The sequence below is a fragment of the Cyclopterus lumpus genome, chromosome 7, assembly GCF_009769545.1.
Source record: "Cyclopterus lumpus isolate fCycLum1 chromosome 7, fCycLum1.pri, whole genome shotgun sequence".
Classification (NCBI taxonomy): domain Eukaryota; kingdom Metazoa; phylum Chordata; class Actinopteri; order Perciformes; family Cyclopteridae; genus Cyclopterus; species Cyclopterus lumpus.
Window position 1 is genome coordinate 2135370 of NC_046972.1, and position 27536 is coordinate 2162905.

Sequence of the window (27536 nt, forward strand, 5' to 3'; positions counted from 1 at the left end):
TCTGCAATATGTCTAATGCAGTAGAACAAAGAGGCATAACTTGGAGGTTCGTATGTAAAGAACAAGTCCGCTTGCTACTGTAGTTGTTACTGTAAGAAAGTGGACGCTCTGTACTTTGTCCGATACGACGTGAACGCAGCGTACGCGTACTCCACTCTCCCTCCACTTCTATCTCTACTTCCCTTCTCTCTGCTGGGCAGCGGGGGGGGGCGTGTTCCTGGAACAGCCCAGCCTGCCTGCAGAGTCACTCACATTCCTGGCTAGGATTCAATGACTGAGCCAGACACACAAACACAGAGGGAGGGGAAGGATGGGAGGGGGCGGGGGGGGAGAGAGAGACGTAGACTGGGGTGGAGAGAGAGAGAGAGAGAGAGAGAGAGAGACGTAGACTGGGGTAAAGAGAGAGAGAGAGAGAGAGAGAGAGAGAGAGACGTAGACTGGGGTAAAGAGAGAGAGAGAGAGAGAGAGAGAGACGTAGACTGGGGTAAAGAGAGAGAGAGAGAGAGAGAGAGACGTAGACTGGGGTAAAGAGAGAGAGAGAGAGAGAGAGAGAGACGTAGACTGGGGTAAAGAGAGAGAGAGAGAGAGAGAGACGTAGACTGGGGTAAAGAGAGAGAGAGAGAGAGAGAGAGACGTAGACTGGGGTAAAGAGAGAGAGAGAGAGAGAGACGTAGACTGGGGTAAAGAGAGAGAGAGAGAGAGAGAGAGACGTAGACTGGGGTAAAGAGAGAGAGAGAGAGAGAGAGAGACGTAGACTGGGGTAAAGAGAGAGAGAGAGAGAGAGACGTAGACTGGGGTAAAGAGAGAGAGAGAGAGAGAGACGTAGACTGGGGTAAAGAGAGAGAGAGAGAGAGAGACGTAGACTGGGGTAAAGAGAGAGAGAGAGAGAGAGAGAGAAAGAGAGCGGTAGACTGGGGTAAAGAGAGAGAGAGAGAAAGAGAGAGAGAGGGAGAGAGAGAGCGGTAGACTGGGGTAAAGAGAGAGAGAGAGAAAGAGAGAGAGAGAGAGAGAGCGGGCGAGCAGCAGGCTCTCGGACTTCTCTTCTCCTTACAGTCGGAGTGAACTGCGGGGGAAGACGGAGTGGATTGCAACAGTCCTCGACAGCGGAAAGAGCCTCAAATAAGGATTGTTTTATCGACTCACAACTCCCCCTTTAGTTTGAATTTTCTCCCACGTCGTTTTTTGGAAATTGACAAACAGGAACTTTTCGCTTCTGTGGAGTTTGGAGAGACGTTTTTTTTTTCTTCTTCCAGATATGGACAGTCGGCGACCCGCTGCAGGGAGCGACTGGCCGGTGTATACTCTGTAGTCGCGGGAGTACGACTGAAAACTCGCCTTCTGGGACTTTTTACTGGATGTTTGATGAAGCGTTTCGCAGTTGTGGTCAGTTCTCGGACACCGTGGATTTACCAGGTTCAGGAACGGAGAGATACGCGCGATTCCCAGTCGACGATCAGAAGGATTTACGCTTCTAAAGTTGCAGGAAAAACATGGAGACTGTAAGTCGGCAGGGCTTCCAGCCTCATCCGGGACTGCAACAAACTCTCAAGCAGTTTCACATCAGCTCTATGAGCTCTCTTGGCGGACCGGCGGCTTTCTCTGCCCGGTGGCAACATGAGCTCCTCTTCAAGAAGGAGGGTAAGGAGCCCGAGCCCGTCCTGCAGCATCTGCCGCCACCGGTGATGCCGGGCCCGCTGTTCATCCCGTCGGACCGCTCCACGGAGAGGTGCGAGACGGTGCTGGAGGGCGAGACCATCTCGTGCTTCGTGGTTGGCGGGGAGAAGCGACTGTGCCTGCCGCAGATCCTTAACACGGTGCTGCGGGACTTCTCCCTGCAGCAGATCAACTCGGTTTGCGACGACCTGCACATCTACTGCTCGCGGTGCACGGCGGACCAGCTGGAGATCCTCAAAGTCATGGGGATCCTGCCCTTCTCCGCGCCGTCCTGCGGCCTCATCACCAAGACGGACGCGGAGCGGCTCTGCAACGCCCTGATCTACGGAGGCGCCTACCCGCCGCGCTGCAAGAAGGAGCCGAGCGGCGGCTCGCTGGAGCTGGAGCTCACCGAGAGGAGCTTCAAAGTCTACCACGAGTGTTTCGGCAAGTGCAAGGGCTTGTTCGTGCCGGAGCTGTACAGCGGCCCCAACGCAGCGTGCATCCAGTGCATGGACTGCAGACTCATGTACCCGACGCACAAGTTCGTGGTGCACAGTCACAAGGCACAGGAGAACAGGACTTGCCACTGGGGCTTCGACTCGGCCAACTGGAGGGCGTACATCCTCTTGGGCCAGGATTACTCGGGGAAAGAGGAGAAGGCTCGCCTGGAGCAGCTCCTGGACGAGATCAAGGAGAAATTCGACTTCGCCAACAAGTACAAGAGGAAAGCATCGTCCAGGGTGAGTTGGTCCTGCTCACCACAGAGCTCTGGTTTCTTTTGGTTTGTCTTTTTTTTTTCCTCCCATTGTCAAGATGCAGTTCATGGACTGTTATTTATGATGTTTTGTTTGTAGCCTATACCTCTCTCTAGCAGCACAGATCTGGTTCTGAAGTTGCTTGTAGAGTCCTTCCCAAGATGGGACCTTCTTGGCCTCAACATTTGGAGGTGCCCCATTAAAAGTTATTTACACAGCACTATAAATGGTCTCGATTGGTTCCTTGAAAGGGTTTCCTGCCCCCCCCCCCCATGGAAAATTGTACCCAGGTAAAAATATAAATAAGTAAATTAATCTGGGTCTCAACCTTATTATACGGATCTGTGATATGTGTCAAACATCCTGTATTTTAGACTACTACTCTAGTCTTGGGTCATCTTTGACATATTGTTACTAATTGGGCCTTATCCAGCAACGACAACAAAGCGCCTCTGGTGGCAATAAAGCCATTATTTACCCGTGAAACACCTCTCGGGCTCACTTTTATTGGCCTGTACTGTAAATACAATCTCATTTACCAACAAATGGCTCAATGGGAAACGGTAAACAACAGTTAGGGTGTGTGTGTGTGTGTGTAAATTAAACATGAATTCCTTTCTCCAGATTAAATGTCATTTCATTCGACTGTTTCCTGCTGTCACACACACCCTGCCTGAGGAAGGGGTATCTCTTCCTTAGTCTACATTTCTGCTTGTTCTTTCATGGAAAGGGATACACTCCGACAGCAGCGGGATCTTTTTTTTAAAGACCGAATTGGCCAATTGTGCACGTGTGTGTCTGTGAGGCGTGTGTCACAATAAATGTTTGTCTGTTTGTCATGTGCCTGGCTTCCTGTGGCTTTAATCAGCGCTGCCATCAGTGTTGAAGGCTTTTCGGTTTCTTCTTCTGGTTGTGTCCACATTCTCCAATTCTCTTCTCGCGTTAGTTCCATCAGGAGGATCAGAATCAGAGCATCTATTCTGCCAGATATTTACTCTGTATATTTCCTGTAGTTTCTGTGATCAGATACAAGACATACGACCAAAGGAAGCACTTTTAGACGGCTGAATCTGGTTCTCCGTGCTTCCTCCAGTTTTGTCAACTATGAGGGGAATATAATCTGTGCTTTGGGTTGCGGACCAGGCAGGAGGTTGCAGAGAAAGTAGTTGGGTGGTAGACTGATAAAAGGACCCCCTCCCCTCACACCCCTCCCCTAGAAAAAAAGGCCAGTGCAGACATTTGCATGAGCTGTTACACATGAATGGAGTTGATGGAGCAAGGTTTAGAAGTATTGTGGTGGAAACATAATATGATCGCAACAAAGGAGAGCATTCAGCAAACATCGGATCCCCCCTTCAAACAGCCACCTATCCGAGGCCAGCCACCCACCTCTGACATACAGGCACCCCCGCACTCATCCTCCCCCTCCTCCCTTACTTTCCGCTCCAGTCCGACTGAAACCAGAGTGGACCTCTGGACAGCAGAGTTGTTGATGAGGTGCAGAAAGCAGACGCAAACGTGTTTACAAGGAGCTGCCACGCAGCTCTCCGCTGAGGCTTCTCTCGGAGGAATCTGCCAAAGAAAGAGAAATCGGGGAGACCATTGAAGTCCCAAAGAGTGCCAAAGTCCTGCCATGCATGGTGAATACCCACTCTTGGCACACACTTCCATTCAGACTCAAGTGGGCACACCTCAAGCACCCCCACTTCCAGGGGCCTCTTCTATTTTTATAAGTGCCGACGGGGCACCCAAGTGTTAAGCCCAAGGCTCATTTGAGCCTCTACCCGGCTTTTTAATTTGACCCCCCCCCCCTGCAAGTACCATGTACGCTAATGAGGGAATACATGCTGGGTGGGAGTTGAGGAATATTGCTCAATTTATGGCAACAGAGCTCCCCTTTGTCAGCACTTTGAAAAGGTTCTTGGAGGATGTGAGGCAGAGTGCTAGACTGTGTCGTGCCACCTTCTACCGTTCAGCACACAAGAAATTGCCATCATCTGCGTGCCGTCAGCGGAGTAACCGGGCAGCTCTGTGAATATTAATGAGGGTGTTTCAAAAGTGCTCGCAGCAGTCTCGCATGCAGACAGACACAGGAAGCGATATTGTCACACTTCCCTGCTTGCGATGCTCTTCGGAGAGCTTCCTTCTGAGATGCGCTGAATTACAGCATGCCAGAATTTTGTGAAAGGGGTGCGGATTTGCAGCTAAAGTTCACTGTCTGTTCTTATCTGAGAGGATATGAGCCACAGAGCTGATTGTAAACAGCAGCGAACCAATGCAAGGGACTATTGAATTGTTTCACTTTAAACCAGTTGATGTGCTGGGTGGGGAACACCAGTCGCTCCTGCCAGCCCATGGCTACAAGTCTTTTGGTTTCTGGCTGGTCCACATGTGGGTGGCCCACATAATCAGTGGCTTTCCCCATCAGGATGTTTAGATAAGGTTTGCGGCTGCAGATTGAGTGTGTTGCTAACTTTATAATTCGCCCTCAAGATGATGTGATTTCTACACGATCCGTCTGTTTATGGCAGATATGAAGAAAAGAACGGGGGGGGGGGTTACTTCACTTCGAATGAGCTTCACTTCAAACCCAGCCGGTTTATGTTCAACTTTTTGTTTTCAATCCTGTTTTGTCACTTTTAGAAGGGGAAGGCTCATTCATTTCAGGCAGACGGGTAGTCTATGAATACATTCCAGACCTGCCACTCCTTCACTTTAGCTGGTATAGAAAACACTCTTTACTTGGCTTGGTTAAAACATGTCTGCTGAAAACAGTAATGGGAGTCCAGATTCACTCTTAATCCAAGGATACACTTTGATTCTGAAGTGGTGGGAATTGATTTGAGGTGTATTACGAATCAGCCAGAACAAGTCCGTGCTCACGCTCCATTATGTGACTGTACCCTGTAGGCTGTTTCCATACTTTATAACCTGTGGTTCATTACAGTAAAAGCTGGAACTGAAGCTGACTGGTGTTCGAACATTTAGCCTTGAAAATGGCAAAAAGTGACATTTGTGTGCTTTTAATATTAGTCTCTAAAGCATTGCCCTCCAATATCTGTATTGCCATTCTCTAATGCGCTGGAGCTAAAACTTCCCCATTTACTTACCTAACCTGTCACCCCCAACCCTGAGAAGCCCCCACTACTGCTTGGGATATTTGGCCTCCAGCTGAAGGGGCCGCTTGTTTCAGGAGGGAGGTGGGGCAGTGGTGGTGGGGGCCCAGAGGAAGTGAACTCCCCAGGGGGATATAGGCCCATGTCCTGTTTCATATGCAAGGCACAGTGTTGGCTAAGCCTGCTGACAGCCAGCCATGTCCACAGGGTGGACAGGACAACAGCTGGTAGCTGTGGATTTCAATGGCTGCTGGGGAATATTTCTATTCTCTCTTCATGGGTGTTTGGCAAAGTGAGACATTTGCAAAAGTCTGCTGCAATTTTGTCCTGACTGCGTGCGCATGTGTAGGACAAGTGTTTTCAAGAGATTCAATACTGGATTTTCTGTTTGGTGGTTCTCTGTTTTCCCTGACAAATGGTACAATTTAGAATTTGTCTTCTGTGCTTTGAAAAGGAGGAAGCCACCAATTAAATTAGGCCTGTATAATGAGTTATCTTGCCTGGCCAGGCTGCCAGTCTGGCTTTAATGGAGGACAGTCAGTCCATGCTGTGGGGCACGACTGAGGGTCAGTGAGATCAATGGCAAAGTGTCTTTACGTCAAGTGTGATTTAAAGCTCCATCACTTGTCGGGCTCAATTAAAGAGGATTGACAGACCAACACTGACACCAAGAAAAAAGAGGCTTCTTTTAGGTCTGTAAGTCAATTAAAAAGAGGGTTTTTAATTTGTCGTTAAGTTTGTGTGCTGAAACTTTTGTTAATGACTCTCCATGTATGCTGGGGCTTTTCTAAAGCCTTTTTGAAATGTTCTTGCCCGATGCTGGAAAGTGGTAAGACTACACTCATTTGTCTTAAACCCTCAGTGAAAGTTGACTTTGCTCTGGGTCTCCTCGACAAAAACTTTGAGGAACAAATGTGTGGAGAGGTAAAAAGTCTGAGCGATGATTTTGATAATCAACCGGTATTTTCACCACACATCAGTAATATCCCTTTTCCAACTAAAACTAGTGCACAGCTTTTTTTAAACACAGGGAAAACCTGCAAAATATTTTCCATTGCACTGTCCTTTCCAAATAGAGAGATATAATTCCCCTACTGACGATATTGCTTTAAGAAAATTAAGCATAGCTTTAGCTTAGCATTCAAACACCCTCTATTAAAACCAATGAGGCAAGACTTTCTAAACCAAGCACAAAGCTTCATGGCTTTCTAATAGGACCCGTAATTAGGGCTCTGTGCTGAACTGTTAGTGAACAAAATGTACCTGCTGCATGGACTATTGACAACTGTCCAAACTGACCAAAGATTGGCATTGAATACAACATAGGATTAGTTTTTTTTTTTGCTTATTCTTTGCCTCCTAATTATAGTATACATGTTCCAGGCTTTAGACTTTTCAGACACACTTCTTGTTCAGCAGCTAGTGTTTAGACTGTATTTTTGCTACCGTTGATGTTTTTTCTAGAAAACGTGTTTGTATTTCTCAAAGAAAGGAATAAATTATATCGATACCACATTGGCATCGATGGCAATATTTTTCAAACTGTATCTAGCCCCACCAAGAGTCTCACCCCCTGATTCTATTATTAAAGATGTAAATATCTGTCATGCTGTATCTCAGAGGATAACATCAGCTTAAGTTTAAAAAAACCCTAAACATTGCAGTTATCTTTGGCGAACAGCAGAAGTATCATTCAGGAGGAGACAGTAACTGAGGAGAACAAGAAAAGAAGAAGTTCAATCAGTTGTCTGCCCCCCACCCCCTCTGCTGCGCTCCCATCCCTGGCCCACTGGCTTCTACATCCATCAGCAGTGTCTTCATGTTACAGATGGAGGAAGCGACCGGCCATGTACTTCATGTAGAACTGTCTGCTCGCTTTTTGTGTGGAGGAGGAGACCAGCGGCAGTGGAAAACAAGGCTCTTTTGGGCTATTGGGCTACCTCCCACCTACACGCCTGTCGATTCAAAGAGGACGGAGGGAGGGGGGGGAGGTTCCAATGTAGCAGTTGTAGGGAACCATGCATGCAAGCTGTCTGGGAAAGTCAAGCATGCGAAGCTCAGAGCAAATGCGTTTTGAGGAGCCAAGAGCATGTGTGGAAATGAAAGTGTACTTCCTCCCACTCTGTGAAACCCCCTCTCAGAATATTCATAACCTTCTGATAAAGCGGGAAACTAACAAGCACACTCAGCTTTCAGTGGCTATTCTTAAGTCTCCGAAGGACCATGTGCGTGTCTAACTGGAGATATTGTGAGAATGGCACGGAAGAGGGAACCCGGTGATCTCCAGGTGTTGCGTGGGAAAAAAAGCTCTTACTCAGATGCTGCAAGTCGCTGTCTGACCCGACCGTTGGCTTGTGAACAACACTGTGTCAAGTTTTCGGCGGGCATTCAATATTGATGGTAGGGTTACTGTAGGCGGTGAGGTCCCGCATGTTTATTTAATGAGAGGGTCTTTGAAATATTCATCGGAACACATGGCACAGTAAGCCAAGTTATTGTCCTAAGTACACATCCCCAAACACCATCCTCCAACCTTTTTGGCCTTCTTACCTGCCCGAGGCTTCTGTGCCAGGGATGCATCAGCAGGGCTTGGATGTAAGGCCAGCATCACACTGAATTAGCATTGTAGCATCTGCCAAGTGGCAGAAAGCTTCAAGCTACATGCAGACTTTACCAGTGAGACCAAACTGTGAAGTTCTACCAGAGAGCAATTTGCAGATGAAAAGGTTGCAACATTTGAAATGTTCAGACGAGCTTGTTTAGTGCAGCAAGAAAGGTCTTTCACTTCACCATCTACACATTACAGTAATGCCATATATAAGCTGCTGCATCCGAGGTTAGGAGTGAAACCCTAACCCTAAGGTTAAACCCTAACCAAGACATAGATGTCTTCTCACCCGCAAGACCTCAACTGAGTTTAGAGCGAGGATGATGATGGGTGAGGCGGCTCCTCCGCCATTTGCACACAAATTGCACAGATGATAAACATCTGTGTCTTATCTGAGAGCACTCATGCTGTTTTTCATGACCCGGGGGCTTGTATTGCACATTATCACAAAGCCAAAAGTACGATTCTCCCCCATCGTCTGCGATGTGTTTTGAAAAGATACAGCGTCTGACTGTGGTAACGCTTGAGAGGCATCCCATCTGATATCCACATAGGACACAAAGTACCAGTCATTCATTAAGGTCACGTAACTGTTTGGGGATTAGCAGCAGGACCGGTGGATTGTGGGTTTCAAACTGGAAAACACTGCTGGGACATCTTCCATTTCAAGATGAAACCCCCGCTCTTGCGGGGTGGGGGTTTTACTTTGTGCTGCGTCAGCACAGGAGCGCCCTTTGTATATGACACCAGTGTTGGCCTCTGGAGTTGCCCCACCCCCCATCCACGCTCCCCCTTGCACACCCATATGTGTTGAGGAGCAGCCAGCACCACGCGATCTTTCCTTCCCCAAATAAAGAGGTGACCCACCTCACCCCTCGCCTCGCTTGAAGCGCAGTCGGCCAATCGCGTGCCGCTGAGCAACTCCCACGGGACAGATGGCTGTCTGACGGCGGCAGCTAGACTCTCTCTCACACACACACACACACACACACACACACACACACACACAATCATCCAACAATTAACATCCAGTGCACCGCTATGTAAGGAAACATGTTTGCGTAATGACGGGTGCATTCAGATGCGGTTCAGTTTTCGTTGAAGGATTTTTAGTCTTACACAAAATATGAAAATATGCGCGACACATGGGAACATTTGCATAGCAAAGGCATCCTCTGCCTCATTTGGTGTGCGATTGCGCACGGGGCTGTTTGAGTTTAACAGTGTGCGTGTGCTTGTTCTGTGCCTGGATCAGCTGTAGGAGCTGTTGGAGAAGATTAGCATGAGCTCACTGCCTACTCATTTCCATCCCCATCTGCCTGTCTCCCACAGTGACGCTTCCCCTCACCCCCCAACCACACACACACACACCGAACACTACAAACTACACACATGCATGAGCACAGACATCCACACAGCACCCAGATTCCACCCCCGCAATGCCTGCTTAGTCTTCTAATGAATACAGAAGCAGACAGACAGACACACACACACACACACATACACAGAAGAATACCTAGAATATCCAATAGTGTCATGTCAGAAGCCAGTGGTCCATCTCATGCTGTTGGGACAACAACTGACGGCTGGCCTGTTTCCTCCGAACGGCTTCACCTCAATCTCAAAAGTCTAAGTTTAGGAAGGAAGATGTTCAATACTACACTGTGATAATCTGATTTCTGATTGAACTGGCACGATTCCTCCAAAGAGGCAGCTGACAAGTCAACTCAGCAGGTTTGCAAAAATCTCAGTCAAGGGGCTGGATCACTGATGGTAGTGAGAGATAAGGCTTTTTATTTTAAAGAGGCACAGCAGCAACGCTGAACGCTGGTTTGTTCGACACAATTTCTTCATATATCTTTTCTTTGCTCATCCTAAAAATCCCATTGGAATTCTGATCTGGGAACTCACGGTGGGAGAAAACATAGGGGTTTATGATTGTCACAAATCTGTAGCTATTAAGTCGAATTCTTATTGTTCTACAATTCACCACTGTCGCAGCTATTTAGTGCCTAAGGCAAAAAAGAAACAGGATTAACCTTAGCCAACATTGGCCTTCAGTGTTTTTACCATCTTGCTCATCTTTATTGTCATGGTGCTAAGTAAAAATCAAGGAAATTTCCACTGCATATCTGCTTTAACTTCGATTGTGTCCCACCACAATATCTATTGCAGTCCCTTCCTCTCCATATCTATTTTTCCTCACTGAGACGATGCAGGTTTGTTTCAGTGTGTGTGTGTGTGTGTGTGTGTGTGTGTGTGTGTGTGTGTGTGTGTGTATCCAGCGCCACTGACATTCCTTTAGCACAAACCCTAGTCCACAGACCTTTTCAACATTTTCTTCTGAGCTTAAATGTTGTGGTGAGAGGGCATTGAATGCTCCACTACCCCTTTTGAAATAATGGTGTGTCAGCTCTCAAGACAAGCATGTGGCGGCCAGTCGAAAGGCAGACATTGAGAAGAGTCCGAAAGGGCTTGAGGTGTATTTTCTGTTGTGGAGGCAGGCCGGGTCTTGGGCAACCTCTTTGTATTGTTTTTTTTTTTGCATTGACTCTGCAAGGGGGGGTTGGGGGCTCACACTGGCTTGGCCTCAGCCATGTGGAAGGGCAGCTCCCGGGAGCTCTGTGAGGTATAATTGTAAGAGTACTGGGGGGGTCGATGTATGCTGGCTAGCCATTGTCACCTCTTTTGTGCTGGGTATCAGCTGTGGATCTGTGATTGTGGGACGGATAGAGGTGATAACCCCCCACCCCTCCACTGTTGGATGATCAGTGCTCCCAAAGCGCCTGAGTCATGGACCAGCGCTTATTGTTTGCCTCCCCCTCCTCCATCCTCCCTCTCGCATCTGTTTGCTCATCTCTCCTGGAAGCGACGGCGGTGCTGCTGCCCGGCACAAACAAAGAGGTGAGGTGGCCCAAGCAGCACACGTCTCATTTTTTAGTAAAGGTTATCAACAATAACTATTGATAATAACTGTCACGCACATAAAAGTATACTTTTGCTGCTCTAAAACGTATTGGAAACGTAAAAGTTTGGAGCTTATTCGCCATCCGTGGGGGGCCAAACAATTAGAATACCAACTCTGGATTTTATCGACCAGTTTGGAACAATAAGGTGTTTTCAAACAATGTATTGTTCAGTCCTGCTCTGGAAATGTGTCCGTTTTGGTCCAAAATAAATTATATATATATATATATATATAGAAAAGTTGTTGGGTGTCTTTGCTTTAAAGTCCCAGTGAAACACATTTACCTTCTGCATTGGGAGTTTTCTACAGTGAAACTGAATATTTGAGCGGTGTACAATGACGAGGGAGATTTAGAATTAATTCCTTCACATTTGATTGGACCGTTAAAAAGTGTGTGGGCTTAGAATGTAGCCCGATACGGAGCTACAGAAGACTGTGGCTCCATACGCCCTTCCCAAGTTTCAGATCGATTGATAGATAGATATGATATTATTGACATTGGTTGGCTCATTGACACATGCCATTTTTTGTGTCGGATGAAAAAGGAAGAAAAGTTGAGTGGATTTTGATACAAAAAGACCAAAAATGTGATTTATTTGCCTATAGGTGATGATTGGGGATGTGATCTAAAAGGGTTAAAGGGCATTTTTCATTTCATTTTAGATTTTTTTAAATTCGCCCACTTTTTCTAGACCAGACAGAGAGAGAGAGAGTAAGACTCTTTGAGGATTAAGAACACAAGTGCTTTTTCCTTTTTCCTTTGCAGCGGTTGTTTAGGTTTAACAGCTATAGATGCTTTAGATTCAGTGCTGATATATGCATGTCCTTTCTCAGAAAAGGTGTATATTCCTGGCAGTACGCCTCTGATCTTTACTTTTGTTTTGTCTGCTCTGACTCAATGTCGATGTCTAGCCGCTCTCTGTTGAGGCAGCATGGGTAATCTTGAACTGGATTAATCAGGGAGTGGACCAAGTTGTCCCATTGTTCCAGCAAAGCAACTTTGTCCTGAACTTTGACTGGCCATTATAACCCTTCTCTGTTTATCACAACAGTTTTCATAAGAAGTGAAGCTATGTGTTGCTGCAAGAGAGAGATACAACTGAGAGTAGATGTCGTGTTGGAGCAGTGTAACACGTGAGAGGTTTGGAGTGTGAGAAGGTGAGAAAGTGAAACCAATCCGCGAAGGACAAGTTTAGGCGGGTTCCAGTCGGTGAGGGCAGACCATAGAGCTGGTTTGAACCCAGCTGGTTAGAAAGCAGAACTAGGCGGATCTCATTCAGGCTCCCCGGGCAGACACAGAAACAACGTTTGTGTGTGGCCCGTCAGGAAGTCAAGATGAAAGATGCGAGTTGAGTGAGGCAGTGAAGGGTCCGGCCTCAGGTTTGAGAAAACCGACTTGCCGAGCCTTTCATTCCTCCCATTGCAAGTCACCAATCTCTTGAATTAATCCATCCCATCCCGCACTCTGGCAAATGAAGCGGCCATGCAGATGCTAAATAAAACAATATGCTGAAAGGAGATCCCTCCTTCTGGCATGGTTGTCTGCCTCTCAGGTTCAGGAAGCCTCCACCAGGCCCAGACTTGCGCCTCTCCCCCACCCCCTTCAAGTCAACCCATTGATTCCACATCCCACGCTCCTCCCCCACGCCACCCACACTATTCTTTTCTTATTGCAGAGAAGAGTGAAACAAATGTCCACACACACACACACACACACACACATGCGCGCGCAGGCAAACACACAGCAGACAATAGACCTCTTGAAGTCCTTGGCTTATAATTAATGTAATTGTAGATCTCTAAGACAAAGTAATGTGTGGTGTGTGTAACCACCTCTGACCCACAGCGAGCACAAATACATTATTCTCATTGTCTTCCTTCAGAGGAACACTGCCAAGGCTATCTTGAGCAGTAGGACATCTGTTTATATAAAGCACACTGCCGTGTGTGTGTGTGTGTGTGTGTGTGTGTGTGTGTGTGTGTGTGTGTGTGTGTGTGTGTGTGTGTGTGTGTGTGTGTGTGTGTGTGTGTGTGTGTGTGTGTGTGTGTGTGTGTGTGTGTGTGTGTGTGTGTGTGTGTGTGTGTGTGTGTGTGTGTGTGTGTGTGTGTGTGTGAGAGAGAGAGAGAGAGACAGCACTTGTGGTTTGCTGAGCTGTCACACTTTTCTCAACAGCGTTATCATGTCTGCCACATTCTGGGACCGAAGCTGCCCTCTAGGTTTCTCTCTACTGGGTGATCACCAACAGATATCTCTACTAATATCTATTACCTATGTCTATGATTAATACCCTGATGGTTGTTTTCACTGAGAGTGTTACACTTGGTTACATTGCTTAATGTGGTACGTCTTTCTTTGCTTGCTTTTTTTTCTTCCAGTGTGAAACCATACTGAATAGCTTTGTATTGGTGCATAAAGGACATCCAACGCATTGACAAATTGGCCAAGGATTTATTGTACAATATAAAAATTCATGTGCAAAGCAGTTGAGAAAAATGACTAACATAATAGCACCACTTGCATATCCATAAAATGCAGGTTATTCCATCCAACTTTGGAGTGTCACCATCAGAGGTTTCCAAGTAGAATGAACACACATGTCAGAAAGTGAAAGTTTGTTAATTACTGTTTACAACTCGGTCCTAACTCAGACAGCTATCAGCTGCATTACATTGGATACTTGAAAATGACTGAAAATAACATTTTTGTGCACAATTTCTAGATCATGAACATCATCCAAAAACAAAAATCTAAATAATTGGATTAGTGTGATTTTGTTGCCCAGCCTCAACACGACAAAAACCCTTCCCCACTGGAGATAAAACCCTACTAACGGTTAGACTTCCAGGACAAATGACTGTAAAGTTGTCTCAGGTATGTATTATGTCCATCTTCGATCGGCAGTGATAGAAACAAGACACCCAGGTGAATGCACTCATCTTACCCCCCTGCCATACCACCGCATCTGTGGCCGTTTCAGCCACAACTTCCGTCCATCGTTGTCCGATACAAAAGAAAAGAAAAGAAGTAACACTGGTCTCCATGCTGCTTTCTACTGTTAACCAACCATACTTTCTGGGCGCTTCTGTGACGTGGTACATGACACAAACAAAAAGAAAAGAAACTGGCATTCTCATCTTCGTGATTCTGGCAAAGGGAAAGAAGTCTATCGCCTATGGTTACGAGTATTTTCCCAAGTTAAAAAACCCACATATGAGCAAATGTAGGTGGAAAAGGGTTTAGATCTCCAAAGCACATTTGATGAGAGTATATGGCATGCTACCTAAATCTGAGACATGGTCATAAAGATCATGATCTAGATGAGGTAAAGAACACCTGCCACATTCTCTCGTGCTGCATTGTGTAAATATGTATTTTCTTTCCTCCCTTGAAGTGGTTTCAATTCTCAAAGATATGATCAAATATGAGCAAGGATGTAAGATCCGATCACACAAGTGGTTGGCCCAGATGCATTTCTCTTTTTAAAGGCCGGTTGAGGTGTGTACTGCAGTCCCTCATCTCGATACTATCTTGACAAATCATGACACAAGAGCTTTGAGGAGGCAGTGTTTAGTCTCGGCCCAAGGACAGAACCAGCGGTGTTATTTCTCTCTCTCTCACTCCTCCATGTTTCCTTGAACTGGTTACTATCCCTGTGTCATACCCATTCCTCAATGCTGCCAAACCCCCACCTTCACCGCCAGTCACCGGCATGTGCTGTGAAACATCAGATTCCACTTCCACAATCAATACATCTCTGGTCCTGCAGAAACTCACCTACGGCAGGGAATGCCCACATGTGTTTTATCTCACTCGTGCACACACATGGTGTCATTTCACACTGTATGCATGTAAGAAGGGCCACTCCGAACCACTTACAACTGCCAGATCAGATTCTTATTCTAAACCTTGAAAATGAAGGCGGAAAGTCACATAGACCTGGATGATCTTTACAATATCCAATGAGGAGATGTCACCCTCATTATTGAATGAATGGTGTTGTCAGTTGTCAGCTACCATCTTTAAACACTTGTTGTCACACATGATACTTTCCATCCATTAATACGCAGTCACCCACAGCACAAAGAAAGAAGAAAAGAATATACACTTTTCTCTGCATTGGACCCATCCTGAGTTATTAAGGAGCAGTGGGCTGCAGTGAAGCGCCCGGGGAGCAACTGGGGGTCCAGTGTCTTGCTCAAGGACACTTCAACATGAACTATGGGGAGAGTGGGGATCCAACCGGCTACCTTGAGGTTACGGGACGACCACTCTCCCTCATGAGCTACAGCTGACCCCTAATAGGGGTTTTTGAGGGTCTTCTGTGGCTTTATAGGCGGGTTCCAAGTACCTCAGTGGGGTCTTTTTGGATGCTTCCAGGAGATTTATTCATTTGGCAGACGTTTTTGATCAAAGTGACGTACAAGCCAAGCTACAGAGGATTAAGGAGGAGCCTTTAAGAATATCTGCATTAACAGTCACTTCCACATACTTCAGGGGCATGAAGTAATATATAAATGGCTAGAAAACAAAACATGTTGCTAAGGAACTAGAGAAAAATAGAGAGAGTGAAAGAACATATTAGGTGAGTATGGCCTTTCGGAAGAGGCAGGTCTACCGGCTCAGGAGCACACAGGAGAAGAGTTGGGATGGAGATTCCCTGCCTCACAGTGAGGGTTGGTAGGACAAGTCGCCATTCATTTTCGCAGATTGTAGTGAATGAGAAGACGGATGGATGGACGGATGCCTCAGACATTCCCCCCCCCCCAGCAGTAATGAAATGATATATCCCTGATGTGGATGGGAGCAGAAGAGGAGGGATGACCTCACAGCCACATGATCGCTGCAGAGGGACAAGCCGGCAGGTAATGTGTCCATTAGTCTTCCCTTTGCCAGAGGAGAAACCAACCTGGCTGGGAGACGAGGACAGAAAATGACACAAGTTCTACTCTTTCCTCTCGGCCCACTGCTTTGAATCGCATTGAATCCTCATTTGCACTGCTTTCGTGGCATTTTGTCACAGATCACCTTCTTTTTGGTGTTTCGTTTAAATGTGAGAATATTTCAAAGTTACCGTTTTGGATGTAGATCGGCAGTTCATGATTTAATGATCTTTCAATCTCATTTCAATGTTTCTTGTGCAATTTTTTTTTATCGGAAACACAAGCTAGTTATAATATTCTTGCGAGGATGCAAAAAGCTTTGTCACAACTTCTAAAATTCAAAACCTTTCAACTAAAAATCTGAATCAAACCATTGTTAATTCCATGTATTGGTCTAACCTTTGCAAGGGACCATGTTTTCTACCGGGGATCCTGTTCCTTGCCTGGCCCACAGATCCTCACTGGGGTTCAGAGAGGTCGTTGATACCAGAGTTTACTCCAATGCAAGGTCCCTCCCCCTTTGTTACATGACCTGTGTGGGGTGACTGTCAGTGGACAACAGCCACAAGCCTACACAGGCCTTTTTGTTCAAAATGAAAACACAGCACATGTATACACAAGCGAACCCATGCGGTGTCACAAGTTCACCTGCTGCACTGTGGTACCTTCTTCTTCCCCTTTTCTCAACAACAACCCTGCAAACTCAGTCGAGTTGAACTTCTGCCGCAGAGCAGCGACTTAGACTTCTGGTTTCCACACCACACCCACTTCCTGTCGGAGGCGTCTTCAGCGCCCCAGTTGTAACAGTCCCAAATGTCAAAATAGTTTTTTCGTCCAATGTCAGTCTACAAACGTTTGACATGAAAGGATGAATCATTCCTAATGAGAAGTCACTAGACTACTTAATTATTCAGATGGTCCAAGCATCATTGGCAGAAAGGTTTCAAACAAACAAACTCAGAGGTTAGTCAAACTTATTTGGATGAAACAAAGGCTCACAGTGTTGTCATAACTGACATAGCTGGGGGAAAAAAACGACGAAACTATGACCAAATACTGGCTAAAGGAAACTTCTGCCTCCAGTATCAGCATTCCAAAACCTGCATGTGTCAAATCAAACTTCAGACCCTCCCCCTCACCACTGGAAAGCATGTGATTTGGCTCCAGAGTAAAGCCTCTCACTTGCTCAGCCTCTCCCAGAATTCATCAGTGGAACAAAATGTCCGGCTCCGAAATGGAAAGCGCCAGTGTGTGCTGGCCAGCCGGCACAGTTTTGAGGATGCCCAGCACCCTGCAGTGGACCAAAGGGCCTCTTTGTGCTCTGCCCTCACAAAGATGTACCCAGAGCAGCAAAAACAAAACCAACAGCAGTGTCCTGGCTCGGGGGTTGGAGGAGGGGTGGTGTTGGATGTGTAGCCCAACGCTAAGTGGAAGTGCCGCCAGAATTTGAGGTTACAAATAAGACCCGGTGAATAAGCCAGAGAGAAACAGATGAAGGAAGTTTTCCATTGGAGCTGAAAAGCCCCCCCTCATTCCTCCTCCTCATGAACATACACCTGTGCAAATGCTCGCGTTCCTTTTCAAGCTGCAGTATCCACAAATGACGGTTTTCACTGGTGAAATTCCTCCGTCTCATGAGGGAATTGTTCTCCAGAGCAAACAAGCTTTAAAGCCCAGACGGTGACAAACGGGGACAGTATTTTGAAAAGAAATGAAGCAAACCCATGACAATCAACGCCTCTGGCAGTCATAAACAGATAGCCAGACACAATCTACAAGCTGCTACGTCTCCACTAACCCCACTTAGACTGGCCTTTATTTGCGCTGCGTGTGTGTTTCTATACAGTAGTGTTAATGAACTTTGAGCCCTGTCTGTGATAGTAAAAAACCCAGTCGGCAGCCGCATGAGCGTTGCTTTCTGCCCTTGATAAGTGAGGCCGGCCACGACGGGGACCTGAGTATCAGCTTTACAGCATCAGATACGCGCCTCCGGAGACACACACACACACACACAGACACACACACACAGACACACACACACACACACACACACACAGCGTGGGCCGCATAAGTGTTGACCGCTGGCCGTGGATAGGGCGCGTTGTACAAAGTCCCATTCAGAGTGTTAATTAGGTTAACCTGAAGTTCAGCGGCCAGCGATTCATTACAGGAATAGCACCGAAGTCCGAGGGAGGATGGCATGAAATGGGTTGCGTGGTGTTTGTCTGGGGGGGGGGGGGGGTCGATGCAACAGGGCACAGCCAGCACCAGCCACCACGAAAATGTCTATTTTAGTCTGCTAGCTCGATGGGGCCGCAGACAGTCAGACACCTCTGTGGTGTAGGGGGGGGGGGGGGGGGGGGGGGGGGGGGGGGGGGGCGATAATGGATTTACTTTAGTGTGTGTTTCAAGGTGGCAGTCTCTCGCTCTCGCTCTCTCTCGCTCTCTCTCTCTCTCTCTCAAAGTAGGCTACGTTTCGGCTTAAGCATTAAGCCAAGGCAGAAGAATTATTATTTTTTAATAAAAACTACTCTCCTTTTGATGCTTGGAGAGAGGCATCAGACGTGTGTGTGTGTGTGTGTGAGAGAGAGAGATTGTGAGTCTAATGCACCGGCTCCACGCAGCGCTCTGGCCCTGCATTATCCCAAATGCTGCTGCTGTGATTGGAGCGGTAATTCGGTTGCTAAGCAAATGCAGTTTTCTTGGACTAAATCGGAATGGGCAAGACTGCTTCCTGGCTGGCTGGGGGGGCCGGGCTTGGGCACCGCTACCACTGCTGCTGCGTGCTGACTTGCACACAGAGATGAACACACACGCACATGGCGGAGTTGTTTCGCTGCAGCACCAGACACAATCTCAGAAAGGATTATTTGATGACCTGGTGTACGCAACGTTTTCTCCCAGCTGCTGCATATATTTATCAGACCTCATAAATTGAGTCATTGCGAGATCCCACCCGCTGACAGTTGACTTTTTCAACTATTCGTCATATTCGCAGCTCAGGGTGACAAAATGGTGACTAATCATGAGTTACACAAATCAGAGCGCGGTGCTGGGCCACAGAAAAAGGTTTCTCACGGACCAACGAAAGCGACCGGTTTGTGTTTGCAGCCCACGAGTTATTACTGTCGTCAAAAGTCACACCGCTCGTTACTTTTGAACACATCATACTTCGGGAGGCAACATGTTCGATATTGAATGTTGACGTATTTACAAAGTCGAGCTTTAAAGGGATAGTTAGGAGCGACTGTGGCTCAGTGGTGAGCGGGGTCGTCCTTCAATCAGATGTGTCCTCGGGCAAGGCACTTCACCTCAAATGTGTCCCGTAGCTGTGCCTACGGCGTATGAGTGTGTGTGGATGTTCGATACTCCTGATGGGCAGGTAGCCACTGCCATCACTGAATGAATTGGTGTAAAAGGGTGAATGTTGATAAGTAGTGTGAAAGCGCTTTGAGTGGTCGGTGGCCATTTGCCATGACCATTTATGATGGGATTACTACATTAGAATGGAGACCAGTATTATATATATATATATATATTAAAAAAACTTTCACCGCGTTACCTTGCTGTCAGACAGCCCTTTCTCATTATCGATGCTCTCTTTGAAGCCAGGAGTCTCCTGGCTTCAAAGAGAGCACATTTTGAAGCAGCATTTGAAGATTCAGAAAAGATGCTCTACATAGTACAAAGGCAGAGAGTGTCATGTTGAGAAGTCTAGTCCAAGTCACTCTCTGCTCTCTAGTTGCCTATTAGCACGCCAGCCGCTAGCTCGTGTTTCCGGTAAGGCGAGATGGTAGCTAGGGGGGCGGGTCAACTGTCACGCAAAGAGCGAAGGTGGGGAGAGGAGGGGTCAGTTCTTGAAGGTGGCTTTAATTAAAGCAGTAGCTGGTTAGCGGTCAGCGCGACACAGTTTCTTCAGAACACAGAGCGACGGGGCCAGCAATCAGCCCGTCGAGCATGCGAGAGGTGGTAATGTGGAGGGCACCAAGGTGCATGCTGGGATCCACTTTTAAACACGTTTGGAGTAGTAGTACTGTCTATATGTGTGAGGGATTGTGCGTGAGAGCAGGAGGTCATCTGCTTTTAGCTTCTTACTGGGAGTGTCACGTTTCCTCACCTTACGTCGGAGCTACTCCACCAGAGTGAGAGTACGTCTCACTCTGGTGCAGCCGCCCTAAAACACGGTCCTTTGGGGATAACTTGTCGTTTACATTCCATTGGCCTTTTCAGTTTAGACACAACAGAGACATCCAAGAAAACTCAAATCAGTGCTGGCAGATGTGTGTACGGTGTGATCGCCGGTATGCAAATGTTGAGGCAAGTGAATTGTGGAGCTCCACACTGACACCGCTCTTTATACACTAATGCTGTGTGTGTGTGTGTGTGTGTGTGTGATGCATGATAGCTCATATGCAAATATTGAGGCTCTTTGTACACCACTAAATCAAGCATTCGTTAGACACATGGATTCAAAATAGGAACATCACATTTAAAAAAAAACTGTTGTAATTATCAAATCGTAATTAGTTTAAAGAGCTCATCAAGAAAGAACAAGACACAGATTTGTTGGTTCTACTTTCACAAATGTACAGACTCGCTGTTTTTCTCTGTTTTGAATTTTAGTGATATCAATACATTCTCTCTCTCTCTCTCTCTCTCTGTATATATATATATATATATATATATATATATATATATATATATATATTAGAGCTCCAAGTTGTGTTTACTTCTATATAAAGAATTTTGGAAATCCTCTTGTTTGTTGTCTTACCTTGAGTCAGAGGATTAGATTAGTTTAGCTTAGCTTAACATAGCCTGGAAACAGTTAGCTGGTTGGTTCAGTTAATATCCTTTCTAACAATGAGCCGGCGGCTAGCAGCTAATTCAATTCAGTTCAGTTTATTTTGTATCACCCAGAATCACACACTGGGCTATACAAAATAAACTGAATTTAATTGAATTGAATTACAGCTACTTTGAAGGACTGCGGTACATGGCCTGGTAGTAAAGACACATTGATAATATATAATCCTAAGAGACGGGTTTAGAAGTAGAAACCATTGACACTTTTTAATATTCAATGGTCACATTTTGGTACGTACTTTTAGTTGAGGTCTGACGACCAGTCTAATCTGAATAGTTTGACTGTTCCTTTAAATGGTTCTTTACAGCCCTGCTGCTGCTGTGTGGAACCCTTTCTGTTCAGAGTGTGTTAGCAAGGAAGGCCTCATGTGGGCCTGACCTGATTCCAGCCAAGCATCGCGTGCCTGACCAGAGTGTCTCTCTGTTCTCTTCCTCTTTCCCATTCGTCCATTCTCTCTCTCTCTCTCTCTCTCTCTCACCCCTCTCTTTTTTTCCTCCCCACCCCCGCATTACAGTGTGCCTCATCACCCATGCTGCACACACACACATACATACACACACACACACACACACACACACACACACACACACACACACACACACACACAGGGTCCCAGCATGCCTACCTCAGTGGAGCTAAACAGTTTCACAGCGGCTTTAAGGCAGACAGTTGCAGACCTCTGTGCGAGACAGGAGTACAAATCTACATATCTGGGTCAAAATGTAGGAATAAAACGGGAACACATCTTTTCAGATAACAAACCGCAATATTATTGTGTCTGCTCCCTGACAAGTAATCATTCTGGAAAGGAGGGCCTGACTACTTCGCCACGTTTTATGTTTCACTGGGCAGGTGGGAGGACGGCGTTGGTGCGTCGCCCATGTAGTTGTTTACTTAGACACTAGGTCTCTGGTTTGGTAGCATGTCAAATAAATGTGGCCCTCAAACAGTTATTGTACCGAGCTGCCCTTATACTGGGCCTCATTATAAACTCCATAGGGTGTGGGTAACCCTTATGCCCCCCCCCCACACTTAATTCTTTCAGAGAGTTCTGTTGTCGGGAGGGGTGATCCAAGCCCTGTCAACCCCAATTATCCAGATGTGGGCCTCTGCCTCTATCCCTCCCCTTTTCTCTCTCTCTCTCTCTCTTGCTCTCGTCATTCTTCCGGTTGGGACACAAAAAGATAGCAGGGTGAGCAACGCCATTGTTTGAGAGTCTTACATAAGAGTTATTAAGGCATATACAGTATGCATGCTGTATAATCCTGAGGTGTTTTTGGACTCCACCTCATATTATTATGGCGCATAACATACATAGAACTATTTCCAGTGAATTACGATATAGAGAAGATGGAAACTGCATGAACCTCTTTGGTGTTGTTTTGGGTCCTATGCTAACTTAAAGATTAAGTTATTGAGATGGCTATTTATGTAAATTAAAATGCCGGTGTCCACAAATATCACTGTTTGAACACTGTACTTTCATACAGATGCAAACAACCTGGACTTCTCCACAAAGTTCTAATCTTTTGATTCAAATTCGGCTGCACCACCTTGTTTGTCTCCTTGGAGTCGAGTCCAGGCCAGACTCACCTTTATGTTCTGGACGGGAATAGAGACAAAGGTCAGCAGCAGCATCAGAAATAGAGCAGCCCCCCCCCCCCCCTCCGTGTGCATGCCTTGCTGGAGTAGTGAATTGGTGCTGTCTGCTGGGTTGGAAACAACACCGTCTATCTTCTATCTCAGCATTTACAGAATGAAAACCGATGCCCTTTTTGTGGGAGGCCCGTCATGCATATGGGGGACCTACTTGTATGGGATGACCTACTTCACAGAATACTGTGAATTGGGTGCGTTGCACCTCTGTGTTTCTTTTAAGCGGCCTCGCAGGGCGGCCCATGCTGGTCACGGGGGAGAGTGGACAGGCTGCCACCACTGCTGCGTCTTTAAAAACTCTCTCCAAGCTGCTTTTCAGCTTACCAGCGCCGCAAACTAGGTAATCGCCCCTCAGCACGAAATGGCTTATATACCAACTGCAAAGTACGCACAATTCATTTCCAACGCCACCTCACCCGGGTCGCTACTTTTAATCTGATTCTTGTTTTTGCTGTTTTTGTTCTCACTGTTATGCGAGTGGGTGCTGTTGTTTACCACTCGCTCTTGTTTGGATGCACAGCACTTATGCTTATGGTTTGTGTGTGTGTGTGTGTGTGTGTGTGTGTGTGTTTGCATGACTGATCGTTTCAAGCCTTCTCAGCTTTTTTCCTGGTGGCAGGTGGCACCAATATGGTACCCGAGTGTAAACCAAAGATACATACAAGGAAGGGAGAGGGGAAGATAAACATGCAGCTTTCGGTGCAGAAACAGGGCAACAAAGGAGATCATATTCAGTTTTATCATGGTGTCATTAAAAAAATATATATTTTCATTTTCAGCAACAACATTAATCTACCCTATAAAGTGTCAGACATTATGAATGGGATGCATGATATTCATCTAGTAAATGATTCATTTAGAGTCAAATAGATAAAAAAAGACCATTAAGACGATTATCCTTGTTTTTTTGTCTGAAAAAGTGTCACAGTTTTGTCACAGTGTGATTTCACTTCATGAAAGTTAATTCCAATGTTTTGTTCGCCTAAAATAGTCCTTTTTAGCGCTCCGTTGTAATTGGCTCCATCCCGCCGTGTCACATCTGATTGCAAAAAAACAAGATTGCCAAAATGATCGGTGACATAGGTGACTACATCTACTTCTTAATACAGTCTACGGTTCTTCAAGTGCAAAATAATCAAATACAATCTTTGTCACCCACCATTGATAGGATGCACTGATTTGGTAGAAGCATCACATTTGATATTTTATCCATGTATTTCTAAGAAGAAAAGACGTTTGATTCCTCATTTAATCGTAGCTTTTCATTTCACGCTACAGTTGATTGCAAGGAAAGAAGCTTCCCTTGTTATCTACCTGGTTTAGAGATTTGGATTACATTGAAATCTGCAAGGGAAGAATCTAATGTTTGATACTCTTAAAGCAGCAGCCTTGTATGATTTTAAAAGAAAACTCCTAGAAAAAGTTAATTCAGTAATGTTCTGGCAGATAATTTGGGTTCCTTTCTCAGCTCATATGCTTCCCATCAGGCAGGGGTGATCTACATGACGTGTGTGTGTGTGTGTGTGTGTGTGTGTGTGTGTGTGAAATGGCAGAGAAGTCAGTCCTGCTTTCCAGATGTGAGAGAAAAGGAGGGAAATGAGGAGAACAGGGGGGACAGACAAACAGACTCTCGTCGACTCAAAGAATCTTTCTGGTTCCAGAGTGCCTCTCGTGGTCAGTAGTGTTTACCACGTTGGAGGTGGATCCCCTGTTACCTTTGTTCACACTCTTGCAGCCAGATCGCATCTTACCCAACAGTCGGGCCTGAAATCGCCCTCAAACCACAGTTTCCTTATTTGCTCACTCTGGAGAGGAATCCATTTTATAAACACTGCTATTAGTTGTTGTTTTCCCCCCTCGATGTACCCTTGGCCTTGAATATTCTGGCCTCCACACCTCTTCTCAGAAGCCACAACAGCTTCTTTCTGAGGTCCTCAGTTCCAACCTCCCGGCCCCACCCAAATGGGCTACAGTGCTGTTAGCAGCTCTGGATGCATCCCAAACGTTCTGTTGGCCTGTTATTCAACCTGACCCCTCCCTGACCTGACCCCGGGCTCTCTGGCCGGTTTAACTACGGACGTAAAGAAGGGCTGTGACCTCTGGTCATTAAAGGACATTTGGTGCAATTAAGCCTTTAAGTGTCCCTCCCTTGATTACTTCTCAAGATAGTGTTTGTAGAGTGAGTCTGCGTTTCTAAAGGCCAGACGCAATTGCAACCCAGCACCTCCCCCTTTCCTTTTTGTTCTATTTTTACAGTGGTCCAGACCATAAAGTCAGTCAAGAGGTGGCTTTGGCTGTTTCGCGGTGAGGTCACGAAGGGTCGTGAACCTTCTGTGACACCTAGAGATGAGCTTTCTTCTGCAAGTCTGTGTCAAATACACATTTTTATCAGTTGGCGTTGTTAGGGCTCCTAATAGGGTACATAGTTCTCTGTTATTACAACTACAGGGCTAAATGAGCTACTTGATGCTGCAAACGGTGAAAATCGCAGGTTTTAAAGGGCTGCCACCAAGATCTCTGCACAGCGCCGCCATTTTACCATCATCTTGTGAACTCTGGGCAGAGGACAGGAAGTCAAATGCCGACAATCCGACCTCCTCAGGTGACTTGACCGGAGTGATCTTGGTTTGGAGCCTTGTTGTCTTTAGATGCCAGGTTTATATGGCTCCAGGGTCAACTGGTCACTGTTTTACAGGGGTGGAAGCTAGTTCACAGGCAGAACAGGCCCCTCTCATGCCATCTGCTAGCCATAAAGTCAGCCCAGTAAGCCTGACTTTTGTACTGTTTAATGGGGCTCTCTGGGGGTGAGTTTAGGTAGGAGAAGACGTAGGGCTTCTGTTTCGCCTCGTGCCCCTCACTTTATTTCTGCAGTTTGAGAGCATGATACGGTCAGAAGTTTGCTCGTGGCATCCTTGTGATGTGTTTCAGCTTAAGGCTTCTGGACTTTCCTTTTTGTACTTATGATGGAGGGTACGGTACTGAAGCAAGAAGCACATCAACTGTATCAGTAGGTTGTCATCGCGAGCTGCAACTGACCTCAGCATCTTGACAAATGTAGTAAGTTGCGGGCGGCCTCTCTTCATCACTTATTGATTCCTTGCAGCAGAAGGCTTGCTGAAGGTTACATGAAGGATGTTACTGCAGTATTCAATGCACATCCAGTTTCAAAACAGCTGACGACAGTGAAGATCTGCTTCACAAGACTTAAAATAGATAACATGCAGAAACGGCCGCCGACTTCTGAGTGACATCACTTTCAAAGGCCTCGCAGAAATGTCAGATAAGAGAGTGAGAAAGGAAACAAGTGAGCATTCTCAGCCCCATCAGAACTAGACGGGACAGGAAAAAAAAACATCCAGGCCACTGGAAAGGTCATCGATTAAATGAATTGATTCCCCAGTCCGACATGTAACCTCCAGCACAAAACCACGGAAGGATTCCTTCCAGAAGAGTCTAAAATGTAGACTCTTCTGGAAAAATACATACCTATGTTTGGAAGAAATCACATTTTATTTGTCCAATTACGAAGGGTTCGGTGAATGTGCTGATGAAGCTTGCAGGGTTCAGTACCTCCAATAAGTTTAAGAACCACTGGTCTAAATGCTTCCTGCAGCTGAAATTTCAAAAGTACTCCAAACTGAACACATTTGACAGAATTGATAAGGTGCCTGCAGAGGAGCTGACAGCAGCTAGCGGCTCGCTAAAGAGGGAGGCCCAGGGGGAAAGAAAGCTTTAAGACAGTACTTTGGTCCCAATTACAGCTAATCCCTTTAGTTGTAGAGAAAGTGGGGACCCCATGCTAGCTTTCTCTGACAACACAGAGAAAGCTATGCGGAGAGGAAAGCTAAGCAAATGAGGGGGGAGGTAAAATTGTACCCCCCCCCCCCCCCCCCCCCCCCCCCAGAGAAAAAGTCAAGAACTATGATCTGTCTTTTGTCTTTGCGATTCATCTGCCTTTTCAAATGAAAACGTGCCACTTTTCAGCCAAAGCTTGAAATATGTTAAGTGGAGAGACATTAGCCAGACCAATCCTGTTATGAGCTTCAGCCCAGGGGAAGGGGGGGGGGGGGGGGGGCAGGCAGGCAATCTTCTTAAGTGATTAATCACCATGTGAAAGTGAAACCTACTGAGGGATTTTTTTTTTTGCTTTAGCTATTGTTTTCTTTTTCAACACACATTTGGTATCAAACCTCATGAAAAGCAGTCATGCGCTGGTAAGAAAACATTAACCATAGAAAGGTGTCCAGACCCGAGCGAGGACCCGCTTTTTTTCAGGAATCATTCAATCCGAACTTTCATAAGCAGTTTCTTTCCGGATAGCCTTTTTGAAAAGCACTGAGAGGAAAAGATGCATTTTTAACTTCAGCCAATTTTGCGTTGACACAACCTCATCATTAGCACGGGAAGAGTGGTTTGTCAACTGGCATCGTTATGTTGCAGGAGACAACATTTAGCTGGGCCCGGGTGTGAAAAGCAAACACATTTGGTGAAGCTTCACCCATAATTACCTCATTAGGTAGTGCAATGAAGGAGAAGGCACTTGTTTCCTCCCGCCTACAGGCCTTGGGCTATGCGCTGAGAGAGCGATGTCAGCGGAGCTCTGTGAGACAGGAATCCAGACAAAAATGAAGTAAAGTGGGGCACTGGGTGTTGTGTTCCCTATGTTAGTAGCTAATCTGGGTGGGTGCTTGCAGTATGTGTCGTGTATAGGCATCTGTTTGTATGTTCTTGTTTACAGGATTAATAACACAACCAGCACTGATATTTCTGGATTGAAACTACCCATAGCTGAATGTTATCGTTTATGTGACATTAAGCAATCAGGCCATAACGATAATTGGATTGATGGCTCAAATCCATGGATGCATAGAGAGAACTTGATAAAGCGTTGGAGGTGAGGCCAAGAAGCAAGAACAAGTTTGACTTCCTCTGGTTTAAATGATCCAGATCATTTGGAGATCCTCAGCATCCTTGGGCCCATGGAGCAAGTGCACTAGTGGTTCGGGCTCATATACCTGATTCAGCTGTC

General features: G+C 46.2%; 1 protein-coding gene across 1 annotated transcript in view; it reads left to right on the forward strand.

Annotated features, from left to right (window-relative positions):
* The first annotated feature begins 926 nt into the window (after nt 1–926).
* Nucleotides 927–27536, forward strand: part of skia (v-ski avian sarcoma viral oncogene homolog a) — a 66674-nt gene continuing 40064 nt past the window's right edge. Inside the window, exon 1 of the mRNA XM_034537284.1 lies at nt 927–2396. Within this exon, the coding sequence (XP_034393175.1) occupies nt 1491–2396 (906 nt within the window). The 5' untranslated portion in view covers nt 927–1490. The remainder of the gene's footprint in view (nt 2397–27536) is intronic.